The 17,943-nt window shown below is 41.4% G+C and overlaps 1 protein-coding gene across 1 annotated transcript in view; it reads left to right on the forward strand.

The window, feature by feature from the left end:
* Positions 1-17,943, forward strand: part of LOC124147817 (propionyl-CoA carboxylase beta chain, mitochondrial-like) — a 90,265-nt gene that overhangs the window by 50,995 nt on the left and 21,327 nt on the right. The window contains exon 8 of the mRNA XM_046518603.2: positions 17,729-17,795. Within this exon, the coding sequence (XP_046374559.1) occupies positions 17,729-17,795 (67 nt within the window). The remainder of the gene's footprint in view (positions 1-17,728; positions 17,796-17,943) is intronic.

The raw sequence follows: 17,943 nt of genomic DNA on the forward strand, positions 1-17,943 counted from the left end.
TAAACATCATTAGAGACTAAGCTTTAGTCTAGCCTCTCCCCTGCTGTGGGGGTGGGGCCATGGAGTGCACTGCATGGGTGGGGACAGGTTCCCTGCGGAGGGGGAGCTACACAAGGGAGGATTTGGAATTCATGGTTTGTGTGATTTTGTAGGAGTAAAAGGTGCACACTTCTTTGAAGTTGAATGAGGGCCAAACCTGCAGTGATAGACCTGGACCAGACCAGTGCCTTGTCTGATGTACAAATATGACTTTTAACAAGTCACAGTATGGCATTTATGATACATGTATATGGATCCATTCTCTGTCAACTAGGGGCGGTCGGTTAGCCTAGTGGTTAAAGCGTTTGCTCGTCACGCCGAAGACCCGGGTTCGATTCCCGACATGGGTACAATGTGTGAAGCCCATTTCTGGTGTCCCCCGCCGTGATATTGCTGGAATATTGCTAAAAGCGGCGTAAAACCATACTCACTCACTCACTCACTCTGTCAACTAAAGTTCGTTCCAAGGCGTCAATAGCAGTAATCTGACTGTGGTTGCTGTTAATAACGGTGAGTTGTGCGATCTTCCGATCGCTTCACACACGATTTCGCCAAAATTAATTAAAACAATATTAAAAGGAATTTTGAATAAAATTAATAAAATAAGTTACAAACATAAGTGCAGATATACAAAAAACACTTTTTATAGCCAGACAGTGTAATTACATGACTAATTTGCGTACTTCAGTATGGATTTGTTGACATGGTATTTCCGGTGTTACATGCTCACGGTAATGTCTTTCCATGGGGGAAAAAACATCAAAACTCATTAATTCGTGTATAATGCGCACCCCCTTCTACACAGCTGTGTTTTTTTTTTAAAAAGTGTGCACTATACTCAAGAAACTACGGTATATAACCATGTGTAGATACCCACTTGCATTGAAATGTGGTTTACTGTTTACGAGGGGGCACTGTTGGCCCAGTCGTCTAATGTGCCGCGATTCGCTGTGCAGAGTTGCGTCCCTTAGGCACGCAAGAAACCTATGATTGTGGGTTCGAAATCCCGGTTCGCCCCGATTATGTTTCTAGGTTTGTCAGCACCATACCTGTGCTCGTGGGTTTCACCGAAGTGGTAAACGTCTGAGACCTGCATCACTTCGGGCTTTCCTCCCACATTAAGCTGACACGCCGCGATATAACTGGAATACTGTTAAAAGCGGCGTTAAACCCAACTCATCCATCCATCTATACTGTTTACCAGTTGTAAATATTTGGAATATATTCCATGAAGACTACAGACGATGATGTTATACAGTGCAGGCAGATAGATATTTCTGTCTCTTCCACTCCACCTTGTAAAAAGTTCCTTTGCAGCAAGCCATGGGGGTTGCAGGTATTCCAAGAAAACATTATGTTGGCGCTAACGTTTAGCCAAGTACTGAAGCAGATTTAAACAAGATATTTGGTTCAGATCATGCCCTTAAAAGTTTAAATATTCAGTTCTTATTTACGCTACAACATGAAAGGCTTTTTCACACAAAGATCTGTGTTGAAAGTTAAACATTAATGTCATTCACAGTTCCAAATGTCTAAGGACCGTTTGATCGGAAGATTTCGGTATTTTTCTACTCTCATATCTGAGGCCCTCCGTTAGAACTTGCAGGAGAAGTTACAGTTATGGCCTGGGGAGCAACTGGTGCGTGACTTGCTGCCTCCTAAACCACACTGACAGGGCTGTTTCAAGAAAAATATAAAGTGAACACAAGATCAGGATTTTTTTGTTTTTCTTTAAAATCAGGGCCTGTTTCACAGTATATAACCTACCATTATTATAGGTCTATGTTAAGTACAAGTATATGACCTGCCACTATCTTATGTCTTATGTTTAGGTATTATTGTATTAAGTCTTACTTAAGGTGTATGACTTACTATGGTAAAGTGGTTGACTATGCCACTATATTATAGTCTGGAAGGTAATTTAAGGTACCGACGTTTACTGCAATATCTGAAAAACTATCGGACCTACTCCAGTCAAAGTTGGTATGAGATTATTAAAAAGTCATACATAACTGGATATTACATTTAAAGACAATCGGTGCATGAATAAAAAATCTTTCTATTTAGCTATCACTATATTTCATCAACAACCAGACCTGTTCGTCATGGGTGGAACGAGCATTCATTGAAACAGCTATCTGCATAATGCTACCCCTGCGTCACAGGGCCATATGACACAGTTGAACCAATCAACTCAACTCGAAAAGGTGCACGGGAATCACGCACGCACGAATACGGTGTTAGCGTTGGGCGTCACAACGTGCGTGATACCCGTGCACCCTTCCGAGTTGAGTTGATTGGTTCAACTGTGTCAGTGACTTTGTTCTGATCCAGACTGGATTATTTACATTCCTGAGTGCGGTGTTAAACAACAAACAAACAAACTTACAACAAGCATAGTTTGCTGTTAGTTGTTAACATGAATGTTTAGTGAGAAATTGCAGCTAGAGAAATAACTGCACACTAACCCCAACAGTTATATATATTAAATCATAATTGTTAAAGAAATACCAGAAAAATCTCAAAAAAAGTTATATACTCTCAAGTTCTCAACACAGACAGGGCCATCCTGTAACTGAAGATTCCTGATGGTGGCTAGATACTGTGTCTCCTGACTCTAGAGGCTTATTCCACACAGAGGTTCCCCACCTCTAGTGAACTGTCAGTGTTCCTCCTCACGGCAAGGCTGCTGCACTGCACGGACTCCAGCCCATGGCTGTAACCTCCCATATAGAGTGATAATAGCTCCTAATGAGACACATCAATCAGGCCTTGGTGGGTGGGGGCAAGGGACAGCGAGGGGGGTCATGGTGGGAGGGACAGAGGGGGGTCATGGTGAGAGGGGGATGTGACGAGAGGGGAGGGGGAGTTAGATTGGGAGGGGCTGTATGAGGGGGGAGGAGTTTAAGGGGGGGTAGGGGGGAGTTTTAAAGGGGGGGGGGGGGGAAGTGGGTTATAAATAAGAAGTAGGGTTAGGCACATGAAGGATGGGATTTGAATATCATGTAGGTCTTGGTGGGTGAGGGTTAGCATTGGCATTTCAAAGCACTTGGAGAGGTATGGTCCTGCACCATGACTGTGGAATTTTTTAGGTATTTTATTTTACTAACAGCCTGGACAAGTCTAGATCAAACTAACCAAGTCTAGTTTGCTGGATTCCACAGCAGAAGAGGAAAGGTTCTTTCAAAGAATAAGAAAGAAATATGTTAAAGTCATGTTTTCATTGATTAAGTGTTAGTCTAGGGGAGGTAGTAGCATAGGGAGGTAAGGGGGAATAAGGGAGGGGTCTGTCAGTTATGTGGCTCTTGGAGGAGCTGTACGTTGGGGTAGGGGAGGTTTCGGGGGTGAGGGTCAGGAGATGTGGGTGCTGATCGTCAGGAGTGGATGTTCATCTTGGTAGGAAGATACTTGGAGAAATAGACTGACATTTAGTCCCAGAAATAAAGTTATATTATATTGTAATATAATCCAAATGGAGCCCAGAACAATCCTTAATTTCAGAGTTGAGGCAATCTAAACTTAGCAAATCATTCTAGACTTAAGTTGGACTCCTTTTTCAATTATTCTCTTGGGTCTGGGAGACAGACTAATGGAGAAAGTGGCAGTGTATTTCTCCACCCGGAAACTATTCTGCCCTGGAACCCCAAGCGAGACAAGCATTGGGTCATCAGGGAAACTATTCTGCCCTGGACCGCCAAGGGAGACAAGCATTGGGTCATCAGGGAAACTATTCTGCCCTGTACCGCCAAGGGAGACAAGCATTGGGTCATCAGGGAAACTATTCTGCCCTGGACCCCCAAGGGAGACAAGCATTGGGTCATCAGGGAAACTATTCTGCCGTGGACCCCCAAGGGAGACAAGCATTGGGTCATCAGGGAAACTATTCTGCCGTGGACTCCCAAGGGAGACAAGCATTGGGTCATCAGGGAAACTATTCTGCCCTGGACCGCCAATGGAGACAATCATTGGGTCATCAGGGAAACTATTCTGCCCTGGACCCCCAAGGGAGACAAGCATTGGGTCATCAGGGAAACTATTCTGCCGTGGACCCCCAAGGGAGACAAGCATTGGGTCATCAGGGAAACTATTCTGCCGTGGACCCCCAAGGGAGACAAGCATTGGGTCATCAGGGAAACTAATCTGCCGTGGACCCCCAAGGGAGACAAGCATTGGGTCATCAGGGAAACTATTCTGCCCTGGACCCCCAAGGAGACAATCATTGGGTCATCAGAGAAACTATTCTGCCCTGGACCGCCAAGGAGACAATCATTGGGTCATCAGGGAAACTATTCTGCCGTGGACCCCCAAGGAGACAAGCATTGGGTCGTCAGGGAAACTATTCTGCCCTGGACCCCCAAGGAGACAAGCATTGGGTCATCAGGGAAACTATTCTGCCCTGGACCCCCAAGGAGACAATCATTGGGTCATCAGGGAAACTATTCTGCCCTGGACCCCCAAGGAGACAATCATTGGGTCATCAGGGAAACTATTCTGCCGTGGACCCCCAAGGAGACAAGCATTGGGTCATCAGGGAAACTATTCTGCCCTGGACCCCCAAGGAGACAAGCATTGGGTCATCAGGGAAACTATTATGCCCTGGACCCCCAAGGGAGATAAGCATTGGGTCATCAGGGAAACTATTCTGCCCTGGACCCCCAAGGAGACAAGCATTGGGTCATCAGGGAAACTATTCTGCCCTGGACCCCCAAGGGAGACAAGCATTGGGTCATCAGGGAAACTATTCTGCCGTGGACCCCCAAGGAGACAAGCACTGGGTCATCAGGGAAACTATTCTGCCCTGGACCCCCAATGGAGACAATCATTGGGTCATCAGGGAAACTATTCTGCCCTGGACCCTCAAGGGAGACAATCATTGGGTCATCAGGGAAACTATTATGCCCTGGAACCCCAAGGGAGACAAGCATTGGGTCATCAGGGAAACTATTCTGCCGTGGACCCCCAAGGAGACAAGCATTGGGTCATCAGGGAAACTATTCTGCCCTGGACCCCCAAGGAGACAAGCACTGGGTCATCAGGGAAACTATTCTGCCCTGGACCCCCAAGGAGACAAGCATTGTGTCGTCAGGGAAACTATTCTGCCCTGGACCCCCAAGGAGACAATCATTGGGTCATCAGGGAAACTATTCTGCCCTGGACCCCCAAGGAGACAAGCATTGGGTACTGCATTGTGCCGGGGAGAGCTGTAGTGTATCACTTTGTGTTGTTTAAGTGTTGGGTTACCTCCTGTGTACTCTTGCCATGGCAGTTAAATGGATGCAGTGAAAATGTTGAAGTTGAGATAACAAATAGATCGGGAAGTCTCTACACTCAAAATGTTCAACATGTGGAAAGACAAGAAGGGATTGAGTTTCTTTTTGTGCATACAAAGTACGGTAAGAAAGAGAATGTTGTGGTGTGTCTTCAACTATTCAAAACTATTTCTTTTAATTGCTTCTTGTTGTGATGGTTTGCTGATTGTATAAGTTCTACTTTATTTACATGTATTTATAAGCATCTGTAGTAACCTAGATTTTGTTGTATGCTGCTGGACTCAAGAAGATATGAACAGAAATTAAAATATATGAGGTTTCCAAGCCCCAGTGCTTTTCCCAAGCTTAAGAAATTGTTACTTTTAACAAATCAAAAATAAATATTGTGTTCATATCATAACCATAAATTAAATATTGAACTTGGAAGACACACAAAGCCACCAACCCCACTACATCAGAGGCTATGCTCTACATGTTCAATCATTGATAACGAAAAACATTACTTACTTCACTGTATTAAACACACTCGAGAAAGAAATATACTCTTTGAAAAATTATCCAGGCAAAATGTAAATGTAAATGTCCACAGTCATGAAGACAAATTATTTCAATACATCCTGTCAAATAATGAAGCAGTCAATATCAACTGCATTTGTTTCCACATCTATAATTTCAAACAATAAATACCCTTTCATAATCAACCGTTGACATTTTATGTATAAAAATATGTAATATTGATTATTTTGTTTCTGTATGTGTCTACAGGAATGTAAATTATGTATGTCTGTATATATGTAAATATAAATCTTAATGCCTTGTCTTTTAAAATTGCATCTGTCCCGTAATGGAACGTTTCTGCAATAAATATTATCTTATCTATCTTATCTATCTTAACAACTGGCCAGTTCATAAAATGTCAGTTGCAACAACTAGGTATTACAGCTGAAATGTAAAACCTCAAAGCAGGTTTAGAAGTGACCCTTTTCAAGAAGATGAGCTGGTTGCTAGGTTTATCCGAGGTTGTCAGGAATCTAATATAATATAGGGTAACACGGTGATTTGTTTAAAACAGGATTAACACCATGAAGCATTTAAACAAGCTCAACATCATGGAGATCACAGAAATACGTAGCTTTCGGAGATAAAATAAAAAAGACATTGATCTATGTATCTATGAGGACTTAGCTTTAAAAAAAAACGACGAAAAGAAATCTTTGTTTTAAATATTCTTTTCATTTTTTTGAAGCTACCTATTCCTGTGTGGAGATACATGAAGGATGGGCTGACTGAGTGCTGTATACAAACTCTGTGTAATGGACACACAAGTGTAGCAGCAGCATGAACACAAATTAATCCCGACTTACAGTTTGATTGACTCCTGTAGATGGTGTTTACAAACAAGGGTAGACCCCACAGTCCCTGATGGAGCATAGAGTCGGAGAGATGCCATGCCTCCAGTCACTGATATACGCCTCCCCGGGTCAACACTGTATGCCCGACCCCATGCTGATTCATGTACAACTGATTATCTTTCACCCCTTAATTTCACAAAATAAATAAACACAGACCAGGCAGGTATTCTCTTACAGACTAGCTGTGGGTTTGATACTAGCATGTATACCTCTGCAGGCCAGCCGGATGGCACCGTCTGATACCAGTAGTTGGGCTAGACTTGCTCATGTCTTTTTGGGTGTTAAACTAAGAGTCTGGCACTGGCAGAAACTAACAGCTAGACTTGATAATGTCTTTTGGGTGTTAAACTAAGAGACTAAGATCCTGTAACTGTCCAGTCTTCACCTGAGAATATGGGTTTTATCTGTCGATCCTGTAACTGTCCCCTAACTGTAAAAGGGTCCCTGATACTTGAGGGTCCCTGATACTTGAGGGTTCCTGATACTTGAGGGCTCCTAAAACTTAAGGGCTCCTGACACTTGAGGGCTCCTAATACTTGAGAATTCCTAATACTTGAGGGCACCTAATACTTGAGAATTCCTAAAACTTGAAAATTCCTGATACTTGAGGGTTCCTAATACTTGAAGGCTTCTAATACTTTAGAATTCCTAATTCTTGAGGGCTCCTTATACTAGAGGGCTCCTAATGCTTGCGATTTCCTATTACTTGAGAGCTTCCTAATACTTGAGGGTCCTTGATAATTGAGGGTTCCTAATACTTGAGAATTCCTAATACTTGAGGGCTCCTCATACTTGAGGGCTCCTGATACTTGAGGGTTCCTAATACTTGAGGATTCCTGATACTTGAGGGCTCCTGATACTTGAGGGTTCCTAAAACTTGAGGGTTCCTGATACTTGAGGGTTTCTAATACTTGAGGGCTCCTTATACTTGAGAGCTCCTAATACTTCATGGCTTCTCATACTTGCGAATTCCAAATACCCGAGGGTTCCTAATACTTGAGGGTTCCTGATACTTGAGGGCTCCTAATACTTGAGGGTTCCTGATACTTGAGGGCTCCTCATAATTGAGGGCTCCTCATAATTGAGAATTCCTAATTCTTGAGGGCTCCTCATACTTGAGGGCTCCTGATACTTGAAAATTCCTAATACTTGAGAATCCCTGATACTTGAGGGCTCCAAATACTTGAGGGTTCCTAATACTTGAAGACTCCTGATACTTGAGGGCTCCTTATACTTGAGAGCTCCTAATACTTCATGGCTCCTCATACTTGCGAATTCCTAATACTTTAGGGTTCCTGATACTTGAGGGCTCCTAATACTTGCAAATTCCTAATACTTGAGGGTTCCTAATACTTGAGGGCTCCTAATACTTGAGTATATTCCTAATACTTGAAGGCTCCTGATACTTAAGGGTTCCTAATACTTGAGAATTCCTAATACTTGAGGGCTCCTGATACTTGAGGGTTCCTAAAACTTGAGGGCTCCTGATACTTGAGGGTCCCTGATACTTGAGGGTTCCTGATACTTGATGGTTCCTAATACTTGAGGGCTCCTGATACTTGAGGGTTCCTAATACCTGAGGGCTCCTAATACTTGAGGGCTCCTAATACTTAAGGGCTCTTTACACTTGAGGGTTCCTGATACTTGAGGGTTCCATTTGCTTGAGGGCTCCTAATACTTGAAGGTTCTTGATACTTGAGGGTTCCTAATACTTGAGGGCTCCTGATACTTGAGGGTTCCTAATACTTGAGGGTTCCTAAAACTTGAGGGTTCCTGATACTTGAGGGTTTCTAATACTTAAGGGCTCCTTATACTTGAGAGCTCCTAATACTTCATGGCTTCTCATACTTGCGAATTCCAAATACCCGAGGGTTCCTAATACTTGAGGGTTCCTGATACTTGAGGGCTCCTAATACTTGAGGGCTCCTTATACTTGAGGGCTCCTAATACTTGAGAATTCCTAATACTTGAAGGCTCCTGATACTTAAGGGTTCCTAATACTTGAGAATTCCTAATACTTAAGGGCTCCTTACTTGAGGGTTCCTAATACGTGAGGGCTCCTAATACTTGAGGGCTCCTAATAATTGAGGGTTCCTGATACTTGAGGGTCCCTGATACTTGAGGGCTCCTTACTTGAGGGCTCCTAATACTTGAGAATTCCTAATACTTGAAGGCTCCTGATACTTAAGGGTTCCTAATACTTGAGAATTCCTAATACTTGAGGGCTCCTTACTTGAGGGTTCCTAATACTTGAGGGCTCCTAATACTTGATGGCTCCTGATACTTGAGAATTCCTAATACTTGAGGGCTCCTTATACTTGAGGGTTCCTGATACTTGAGGGTCCCTGATACTTGAGGGTTCCTAATACCTTAAGGCTCCTGATACTTGAGGGCCCCTAATACTTGATGGTTCCTAATACTTGAGGGTCCCTAATACTTGATGGCCCCTAATACTTAATGGTTCCTGATACTTGATGGTTTCTAATACTTGAGGGCCCCTAATACTTGATGGCTCCTGATACTTGATGGTTTCTAATACTTGAGGGCCCTTAATACTTGATGGCTCCATATACTTGGGGGCCCCTAATACTTGATGGTCCTTGAGGGCACCTGTATTGAACGTTTATTTTACCTTATACATAACTTCATTTGGGGGATTGAATGTGAGCCTATGTTTGGTGGAGATGATGGAGCTGGTGTGTGTGTTGTGGATGTTCCAGATGCCCCAGCAAGGGGGCAGTGGCAGACAGGGAGAGACTGGGAGAGGCTGGGAGATAAGACATCTGCCTCCCGATAACACCAGGCAGCCAGTGATAGGTGGAAAACTAGACAGAAAAAACCTGAAATGCCCCAAGTTCATATACATTTAGTTTGTGTGTTAGTGCCCGATTTTCAAAGGTTGTGACAAGGCGTAATGTTTCATGAATTTGTTTAGAAAAAGTTTGAGATTAATAGATGAACCTTGTGTTGTCGGTCATGATGAGGTTTTCAAGGAAGTTGGGCAGATATTTGCTCCAGATAGGCTGTGCGTTTGTGTAAAATACATTAATAAATCACCATAACCTATACATTTTGAGTTGCTTGCATACAAATATGCAGGACAAAATCTGAAAGAGCCAATAGTGTAACAACACAGTGCATAATTAACCAGTGGAGCCTTTTCAGCTTGCTTATCTGAATACCGTTACTGACATCTTTATTTACAGATCAAATGCAGGTCTCGCCTGTACATAACCTCTACTGAAGTGAATAATGCACAAAAGTGCTGTGTCTTGCTTACTGCAGCTGACACAAGTATTGCTGTTGTGTGCTGCTGTGACAACTGACACAAGTATTGCTGTTGTGATGTGACAACTGACACAAGTATTGCTGTTGTGATGTGACAACTGACACATGTATTGCTGTTGTGAGCTGATGTGACAACTGACACATGTATTGCTGTTGTGAGCTGATGTGACAGCTGACACATGTATTGCTGTTGTGAGCTGATGTGACAGCTGACACATGTATTGCTGTTGTGAGCTGATGTGACAACTTACACATGTATTGCTGTTGTGAGCTGATTTGACAACTGACACATGTATTGCTGTTGTGAGTTGATGTGACAACTGATGCATGTATTGCTGTTGTGGGATGCTGTGACAGCTGACGCATGTATTGCTGTTGTGAGCTGATGTGACAACTGACACATGTATTGCTGTTGTGAGCTGATGTGACAACTGACACATGTATTGCTGTTGAGCTGATGTGACAACTGCCACATGTATTGCTGTTGTGATGTGACAACTGACACATGCATTGCTGTTGTGAGCTGATTTGACAACTGACACATGTATTGCTGTTGTGATGTGACAATTGATGCATGTATTGCTGTTGTGAGCTGACAACTGACACATGTATTGCTGTTGTGAGCTGATGTGACAACTGACACATGTATTGCTGTTGTGAGCTGATGTGACAACTGACACATGTATTGCTGTTGAGCTGATGTGACAACTGATGCATGTATTGCTGTTGCGGGATGCTGTGACAGCTGACACATGTATTGCTGTTGTGAGCTGATGTGACAACTGACACATGTATTGCTGTTGAGCTGATGTGACAACTGACACATGTATTGCTGTTGTGATGTGACAACTGACACATGCATTGCTGTTGTGAGCTGATTTGACAACTGACACATGTATTGCTGTTGTGATGTGACAACTGATGCATGTATTGCTGTTGTGAGCTGATGTGACAACTGACACATGTATTGCTGTTGTGAGCTGATGTGACAGCTGACACATGTATTGCTGTAATGAGCTGACATGACAACTGACACATGTATGGACAATTTTACCAGTATATCAGGGTATATGATGGCAGCACAGTGTTTCTGTTCAGTGTATAATGAAGATACTACATGAGCAATAACAGGAGGACAATTGTACCAGTATATCAGGGTATATGATGGCAGCACAGTGTTTCTGTTCAGTGTATAATGAAGATACTACATGAGCAATAACAGGAGGACAATTGTACCAGTATATCAGGGTATATGATGGCAGCACAGTGTTTCTGTTCAGTGTATAATGAAGATACTACATGAGCAATAACAGGAGGACAATTGTACCAGTATATCAGGGTATATGATGGCAGCAGAGTGTTTCTGTTCAGTGTATAATGAAGATACTACATGAGCAATAACAGGAGGACAGTTGTACCAGTGTATCAGGGTATATGATGGCAGCACAGTGTTTCTGTTCAGTGTATAATGAAGATACTACATGAGCAATAACAGGAGGACAGTTGTACCAGTGTATCAGGGTATATGATGGCAGCACAGTGTTTCTGTTCAGTGTATAATGAAGATACTACATGAGCAATAACAGGAGGACAAAAGTACCAGTATATCAGGGTATATGATGGCAGCACAGTGTTTCTGTTCAGTGTATAATGAAGATATCACACTTTGCCAGACAGATTGGTTCAGAAGATGAAGACAAGTTGTTTCCCCCAATTATCTGTTCTCCATCCTCCCAGTTGTGAAGGAATCTATCTCCCTGCATTCCCCACTCAATGAGCTGTCCAGGCCCTGTGATGTTGGAGTAATGGCCCCAGACTGGTCTGTAAATAAACTTTCATCTCATTACGGAGCTTGTGGAGGGTGTGATAGACTTGCACAAGTCTCTAAGGCAATAATTATTAGTTTTAAATTATTATTTCTAGATGATGATAATAAGAACAAGCTGTCCCTACAAGAGACTGAGGTCCTTAGTCCACACATCTAGACTTGCCTATTAGGAGGATGGAATTACTACCAATCCCTGGACTTACCTTTCAGTACAGCCTTGGAGCAAGGCTAAGGGTGTGACTAGGGGTCTACACGCTGTGATGTAGTATAGGGGCTTCAGCTGGCTGGTGCAGGGCCCCCCAGGGAGCTGTCTCACAGCAGATATATACAGTGTAGGCTGAGATGAAGTTGTCTGGTGAGCCAATCAGCTTCTCTGTCTCCGACTCTGGGGAATATGATGCTGTTATTTACCACCTTGAGGAGAAGAAAGGGAGATGTGTTGTGATTACATGGATGAGAATGACATACATCCGAAGGCCCAGTGCTAGTAGAGGCAGGCTAATGGAGGCAGGGCTCTTGTTGTTTTCAGTCAGTTAGTCCCTCTTCTAGGCCACAGTTTGTTCTTGTCCTGAAGAATTGTAAAACTTTGATGCATGTGTGTACGAAAACGTACAACTTTATGGATAAAAACTGGTTTGTTGCACAGTGATTTAGATGTAGATTTGTAGACTGTTATCAAGATGGAATGCCGACCAAACAGTTTAATCCAGTGATTGACATCGCAAGCATTGATGTATGCAATTATGGGATATGATGACATGCTTCAACCATTTTAGTGAGTCTCACGAGCCGATCCATTTAAACTTACACAGTACAGTAGCAGCAGCCGAGGTGTGAATACACAAGTACATACGTTCAAGCATTTATGAACTATATTCGATGTAATAAGTGCACCGCTCTAATAAGGGCGATATTTGCTAATATATTGGCTAGTGAACAATCCCAATTAGCAATCCTTCCGATTGATCAATGTACACAAGACTTATTTATTTGTGTATAATACGCACTCGTGTGTTATATGCACCCTTAATTATGGGCAGTTAAATTCTGGAAAAATATAACTGTTGTACATAAACATTTCAGGCTGTCAGCATAAACCACGAAATTTATCTTTCAACTGTTTTTTTCACCAAAATAATATTCTAATAAGAGCCCCCTATTTCTAATTTCTACGTCGAAATACAGTAAATTGTTTCACAGCACATACAACCTGTACAATCTTCGTCAGACACCCGAATCATCTCATTTGAATATGGGTTACCGTATTCGACGTAATAAGCGCCCCCTCTAATAAGCGCCCAAGGCCAATATATTGGGTAGAGAACAATCCTAATTAGCACCCCTTCCAATTGATCAATGTACACAAGGCTTATCTATTCGTGTATAATACGTGTGTTATATGCATCCTTAATTATGGGATATTAAATTCTGGAAAAGTATATCTGTCGTATATAAACATTTCAGGCTGTCAGCATAAACCACGAAATTTACCATCTTTCAATTATGTTTTTTTCCCACCAAAATCATATTCTAATAAGAGCCCCCTATTTCTAATTTTGAGAGCGCCCTGAGCGCTTATTACGTCAAATACGGTATTTGGAATATCCTGCTTTTGATTTCATGGAAGTTAGATCACATGTCAAGGAGTGAAGATAGCAAACGATATTCAATCAAACGGCCATCCAACCATGGCAGTCTACAGTCTTGGTGACATCATTTGCTGATTGTTCTTTATTGTTTAAAGGCACAAAGCTACTGGCATTATTTTTACACCTTTTAGGCCAGGAATCGTGTTAATTTGGTAGCACAGTAATTTCATGATTTACAGTATTTAAAGGGTCATTATATATAATCGTAATTAGAATTTGTTATGTCTTAAATTATGTCAAATAATTAAAAAAATGTAACAAAAATGAGATTTTAAGGGTTATTTCTTCCAAAAGTAATAAAATATTATTTTTTAATGACTTTAGAAACACATTGATGAGAAAAAATACATAAAAAATATTCGAATTAATTAATTTTTGAACCAGGGATTAGGTGCACCTCAGATGTTAACGTTTACAAACCTGCATTCCTGATGCAGTCTCCTAATGCACTTGTGTATGGAGCATGAAATTCAAGTATTTTGAACAAACAAACATTTGAAGGTGATACAGTTCAGGTCAACAGAAGATCTATTCAGCTACAGTGTTGAAATTGAGAGCATGTATATTTGTATTTGCAGTTTTTCCTTTTAGATTAATGGTGTTTTGGATTCTGTTTGCAGAGCTGCTAAATGTTGAAATGTTTTTGTGAAAAAGGTTTGCTTATAAAAAAAGGTTTTGAGGAAACAGTAAACTGATTGTGCTTGCCAGATAGTTTGGTTGTTGGTACAGTTCTGAAGGGCAACCTTGTGTCTAATTCTTGGAAACTTTTGTGTTTTATCATTTGTTTATAGACCAGACCACATTTTCTTATTTTATGAATGCACCTGCCCTCATTTGAAAAGTAAAAAAATGTTTTTTGAGGGAAAGGTTGATGTTAAATTGAGGATGTGGAACACGTTTTTTAGCTATATTTTTCACTTCACATTTATTTCCCGAGTATTTTCAGGACATTGTTTGAGTGAGTGAGTGAGTGAGTGAGTTGGGTTAAACGCCGCTTTTAACAGTATTCCAGTTATATCACTGCGTGTCAGCTTAATGTGGGAGGAAAGCCCGAAGTGATGCAGGTCTCAGACGTTTACCATTTCAGTGAAACCCACGAGCACGAGTATGGTGCTGACAAACCTGGAAACATAATCGGGGCGAACCGGGATTGGAACCCACAATCATAGATTTCTGGCGTGCCCAAGAGACGCAACTCTGCACGGCGAATCGCGGTGCCTTAGACGACTGGGCCACCCGTGCCCCCTGTTTGATTGACAATGTGTTGAGTGAGTTGGGTTTAAAGCGCCTTGAACAGTATTCCAGATATATCATGACATGTCAGCTTACTGTGGGATGAAAGCTGAAGTGATGCAGGTCTCAGACGTTTATAACAAGCACGGGTATGGTGCTGACAAACCTAGAGACATAATCAGGGTGATTGGGTATTCCAAACCCATAATCATCGGTTTCTAGCATGCCCAAGACACGAAACTCCGCACAGTGAATGGCAGCGCCTTAGATGATTGGCCACCCGTGCCTCTGTTTGAATAATTAACCTCCCATCAATCCTGACATTATTTTGATTTTTCTTTTATGTTACCATGGTTACAACGTCTCAGTGTATCGCCTGAGAAAGTCCATGAATATGTAAATATATTAGCTTGGTCATTTTGACCATATGTTAAAATTGGTAATTGTACCGGCATGTTTTTCGATACAATCTTTCTAAACTGAGACTGTTCTCAAAATAGTCACTGCAATCATTTCAAGCTATGTTAGTTGTTCCTGCATGGCCAAGACTTGATATATCTAGTATGCCATAGATTTCAGTTTAAACACGTGACTTGTCATTCGAATTGTATTGTTTGTTGTTTAACGCTGTACTCGGCAAATTTCCAGCTGTATGACGGCGGTCTGTAAATAATCGAGTCAGACAATCCAGTAATCAATATCATGAGCGTCGATCCACACAATTGGAATACGATGACATGCATCAATCAAGTCAGCGAGCCTGACGAGCCAATCCTATTAGTCGCTTTTTATGACAAGCATAGTTGCCTTTTATGGCAAGCATGGGTTGCTGAAGATCTATCCCTAACCCAGGTCTACAGGGGTCAAGGTCATTCAGATCGGTACAAATTGTATTGTGGCAACTAGTCAATTCACTGAATAGAAAACAGGAATGTTGCAAGGTGTTACGCAAAGTAAACAATTGATTTTTGGTTAGAATAATAGCACTGAGGTCTTTTTTCAGAATATTTGCTTTTTAGAATTGTTGTCCAAAACAATACATATCACGTGTTTATTCAGCATGTAAATCTCTAGGCCACAGGCCAAGGTTACTCAAAAACATCATTAGACTTGAGTGAGGAAATAGAGTTTTATAATTGACATTGCCTTTATAACATTGCTAGATATACGATTGGTTTTAAAACAAACAAAGTCCAAGTCCAACGGTAGTCAAATACTGTATTCCAGTATTTTGCTCATCAAGGAATTCATTTATATAGGGAGGCCCTTTCCCGGGTTGATTGTACATAACTGTTTATTTGGTTAAACAACTGTTTATTTGGTTACATACTAGTTTTAAAGAACTGAAAAAAAGATACAGCCCGCCCACACTATATTTTCAAAAACCATTGCCTGAGAACCAATTCTTTTATTTGTTTAAATCCTAAGAGAATCAATTTTGTTTATCATGTCAAGAAAATACTATCCCTATCCAAAGTTGAACAGTATATGCTGAGAATAAGTGATGGCAGATTTTTATAAGAGTTTTTGGCTAAAAAAATAAAAGAATTGGTTCTTAGACAATGACTTTGGGCAATATAGAGTGGGCGGTGATTTATTTATTTTTTGCTTGTTCAAACTAAATTGTTTGATAGGCATTACTTAGAAGTTGACGGATGACAAAGTAGACACAATTTATGGATAACAACTTCTTTATTTACTGTAAAGGCGACATTTTGGTACAGATCCTTATATACTGAAACACTGTCTTTACAATAAATAAGGAAGTTGTTATCTACTTTGTTGTTCAAACAAGTATGTCACCAAATAAACAGTTGTACCACCAACCCAGGAAAGGGCCTCCCTACATAAACAAGCAAACTCCTATTGCCGCCATGACCGTAACACGAGATGCGCAGTAAAGCAGTGCACATGTAAAGGGAAATAACTATGTGCTATATTGGATCACATTGTTTTTAAGTAGTAAGTTTTTTTTAATTGTTTTGAAGATGGAAATAAAAATGAAGCATGTGCTGAACTTTATGATGATGTGGGCGGTGCCTGAGAACCAAGACTATTGGGGTTTTTTTTAGCCTTGTGTTTAAGCAGAGAAGTCATTGTGGCCATTAATGTATGTTTACATCATCTTCCCGAAGCAAGGGAGTTAACTGACTTTAAAAGTCCAGTTTCCACCCTTGCCGAACTAGGCTGTAATTCCTGGGCTCGATCATAGTGCCACTAGTGGTTATTACGAGTTATGTCCCTTCTGAGCCCCTCCTATAGACCAATCAGATTCTCGTATCACTTGCATTTGTATCAAACAAATTGGTGGCACCCATTCAAGACCATCTGATCGATAATCAAGTTCTATAGTGTAATAAAACTGGTTTTACATCGCGAAGTGTATCAAATTGTGTGAGCACCTTGATTAAAAGCATGAAAAGATTTGGAAAATATCTCTTGACGAGTTGGTAGTGTACAGTTAGCAGTGTACATGCTTTGCAATTCATGCAAACGACCGAAATCTACACGACCGTTTACAGACCAGGTTTCAATTTCGCTGTGCGATTTTGATTGGACTATGCATAGACTCATTAGTCCAGCCAAAATGTAACTCCATAATACCAGCCTAGTTCGGCAAGGGTGGAAACTGGACTTCAGTTAACTCTCTTGCCTCGGGAAGATGGTTTACATCATGTACAGATCAGTAATCAAGTACTAAATGGTAATCTCAACAAATACTTGAAGTCCAGCGTCCACATGCACAAAGCGATCTTAGCGCTAAGACTATTGTAAGCCTATGTTAATGTATGGGAGTTATGATCATCTTAGCGCTTAGATCGCTTTGTGCAAGTGAGCCCAGGACCTTGTTCAATGAAATGAGCTTAGCGCTAAGGCGAACGTAACTCTCATACTTTAACATAGATTTACAACAGCCGTAGTGCTAAGATCACTTTGTGGAACGAGGCCCTGATTGTAGTTTTGTGATGTTTCTGACTAGATGATAATGCTGTTGTTTTGTTGTTGCAGTCCGTTACAAATGAAGATGTGACTCAAGAAGAACTTGGAGGGGCTAAAACACACACATCAGTCTCTGGTAGGTCCATATCACAGATACTGCTTTTACTAGCCCATCTCCGGTAGGTCCATATTACAGATACTGCTTAGACTTGCCTTTCTCAGGTAGGTCATATTACAGATACTGCTTAGACCTGCCTTTCTAAGGTAGGTCATATTACAGATAC

This window comes from Haliotis rufescens, unplaced genomic scaffold (assembly GCF_023055435.1).
Source record: "Haliotis rufescens isolate VD_foot unplaced genomic scaffold, xgHalRufe1.0.p SCAF_9, whole genome shotgun sequence".
Lineage (NCBI taxonomy): Eukaryota > Metazoa > Mollusca > Gastropoda > Lepetellida > Haliotidae > Haliotis > Haliotis rufescens.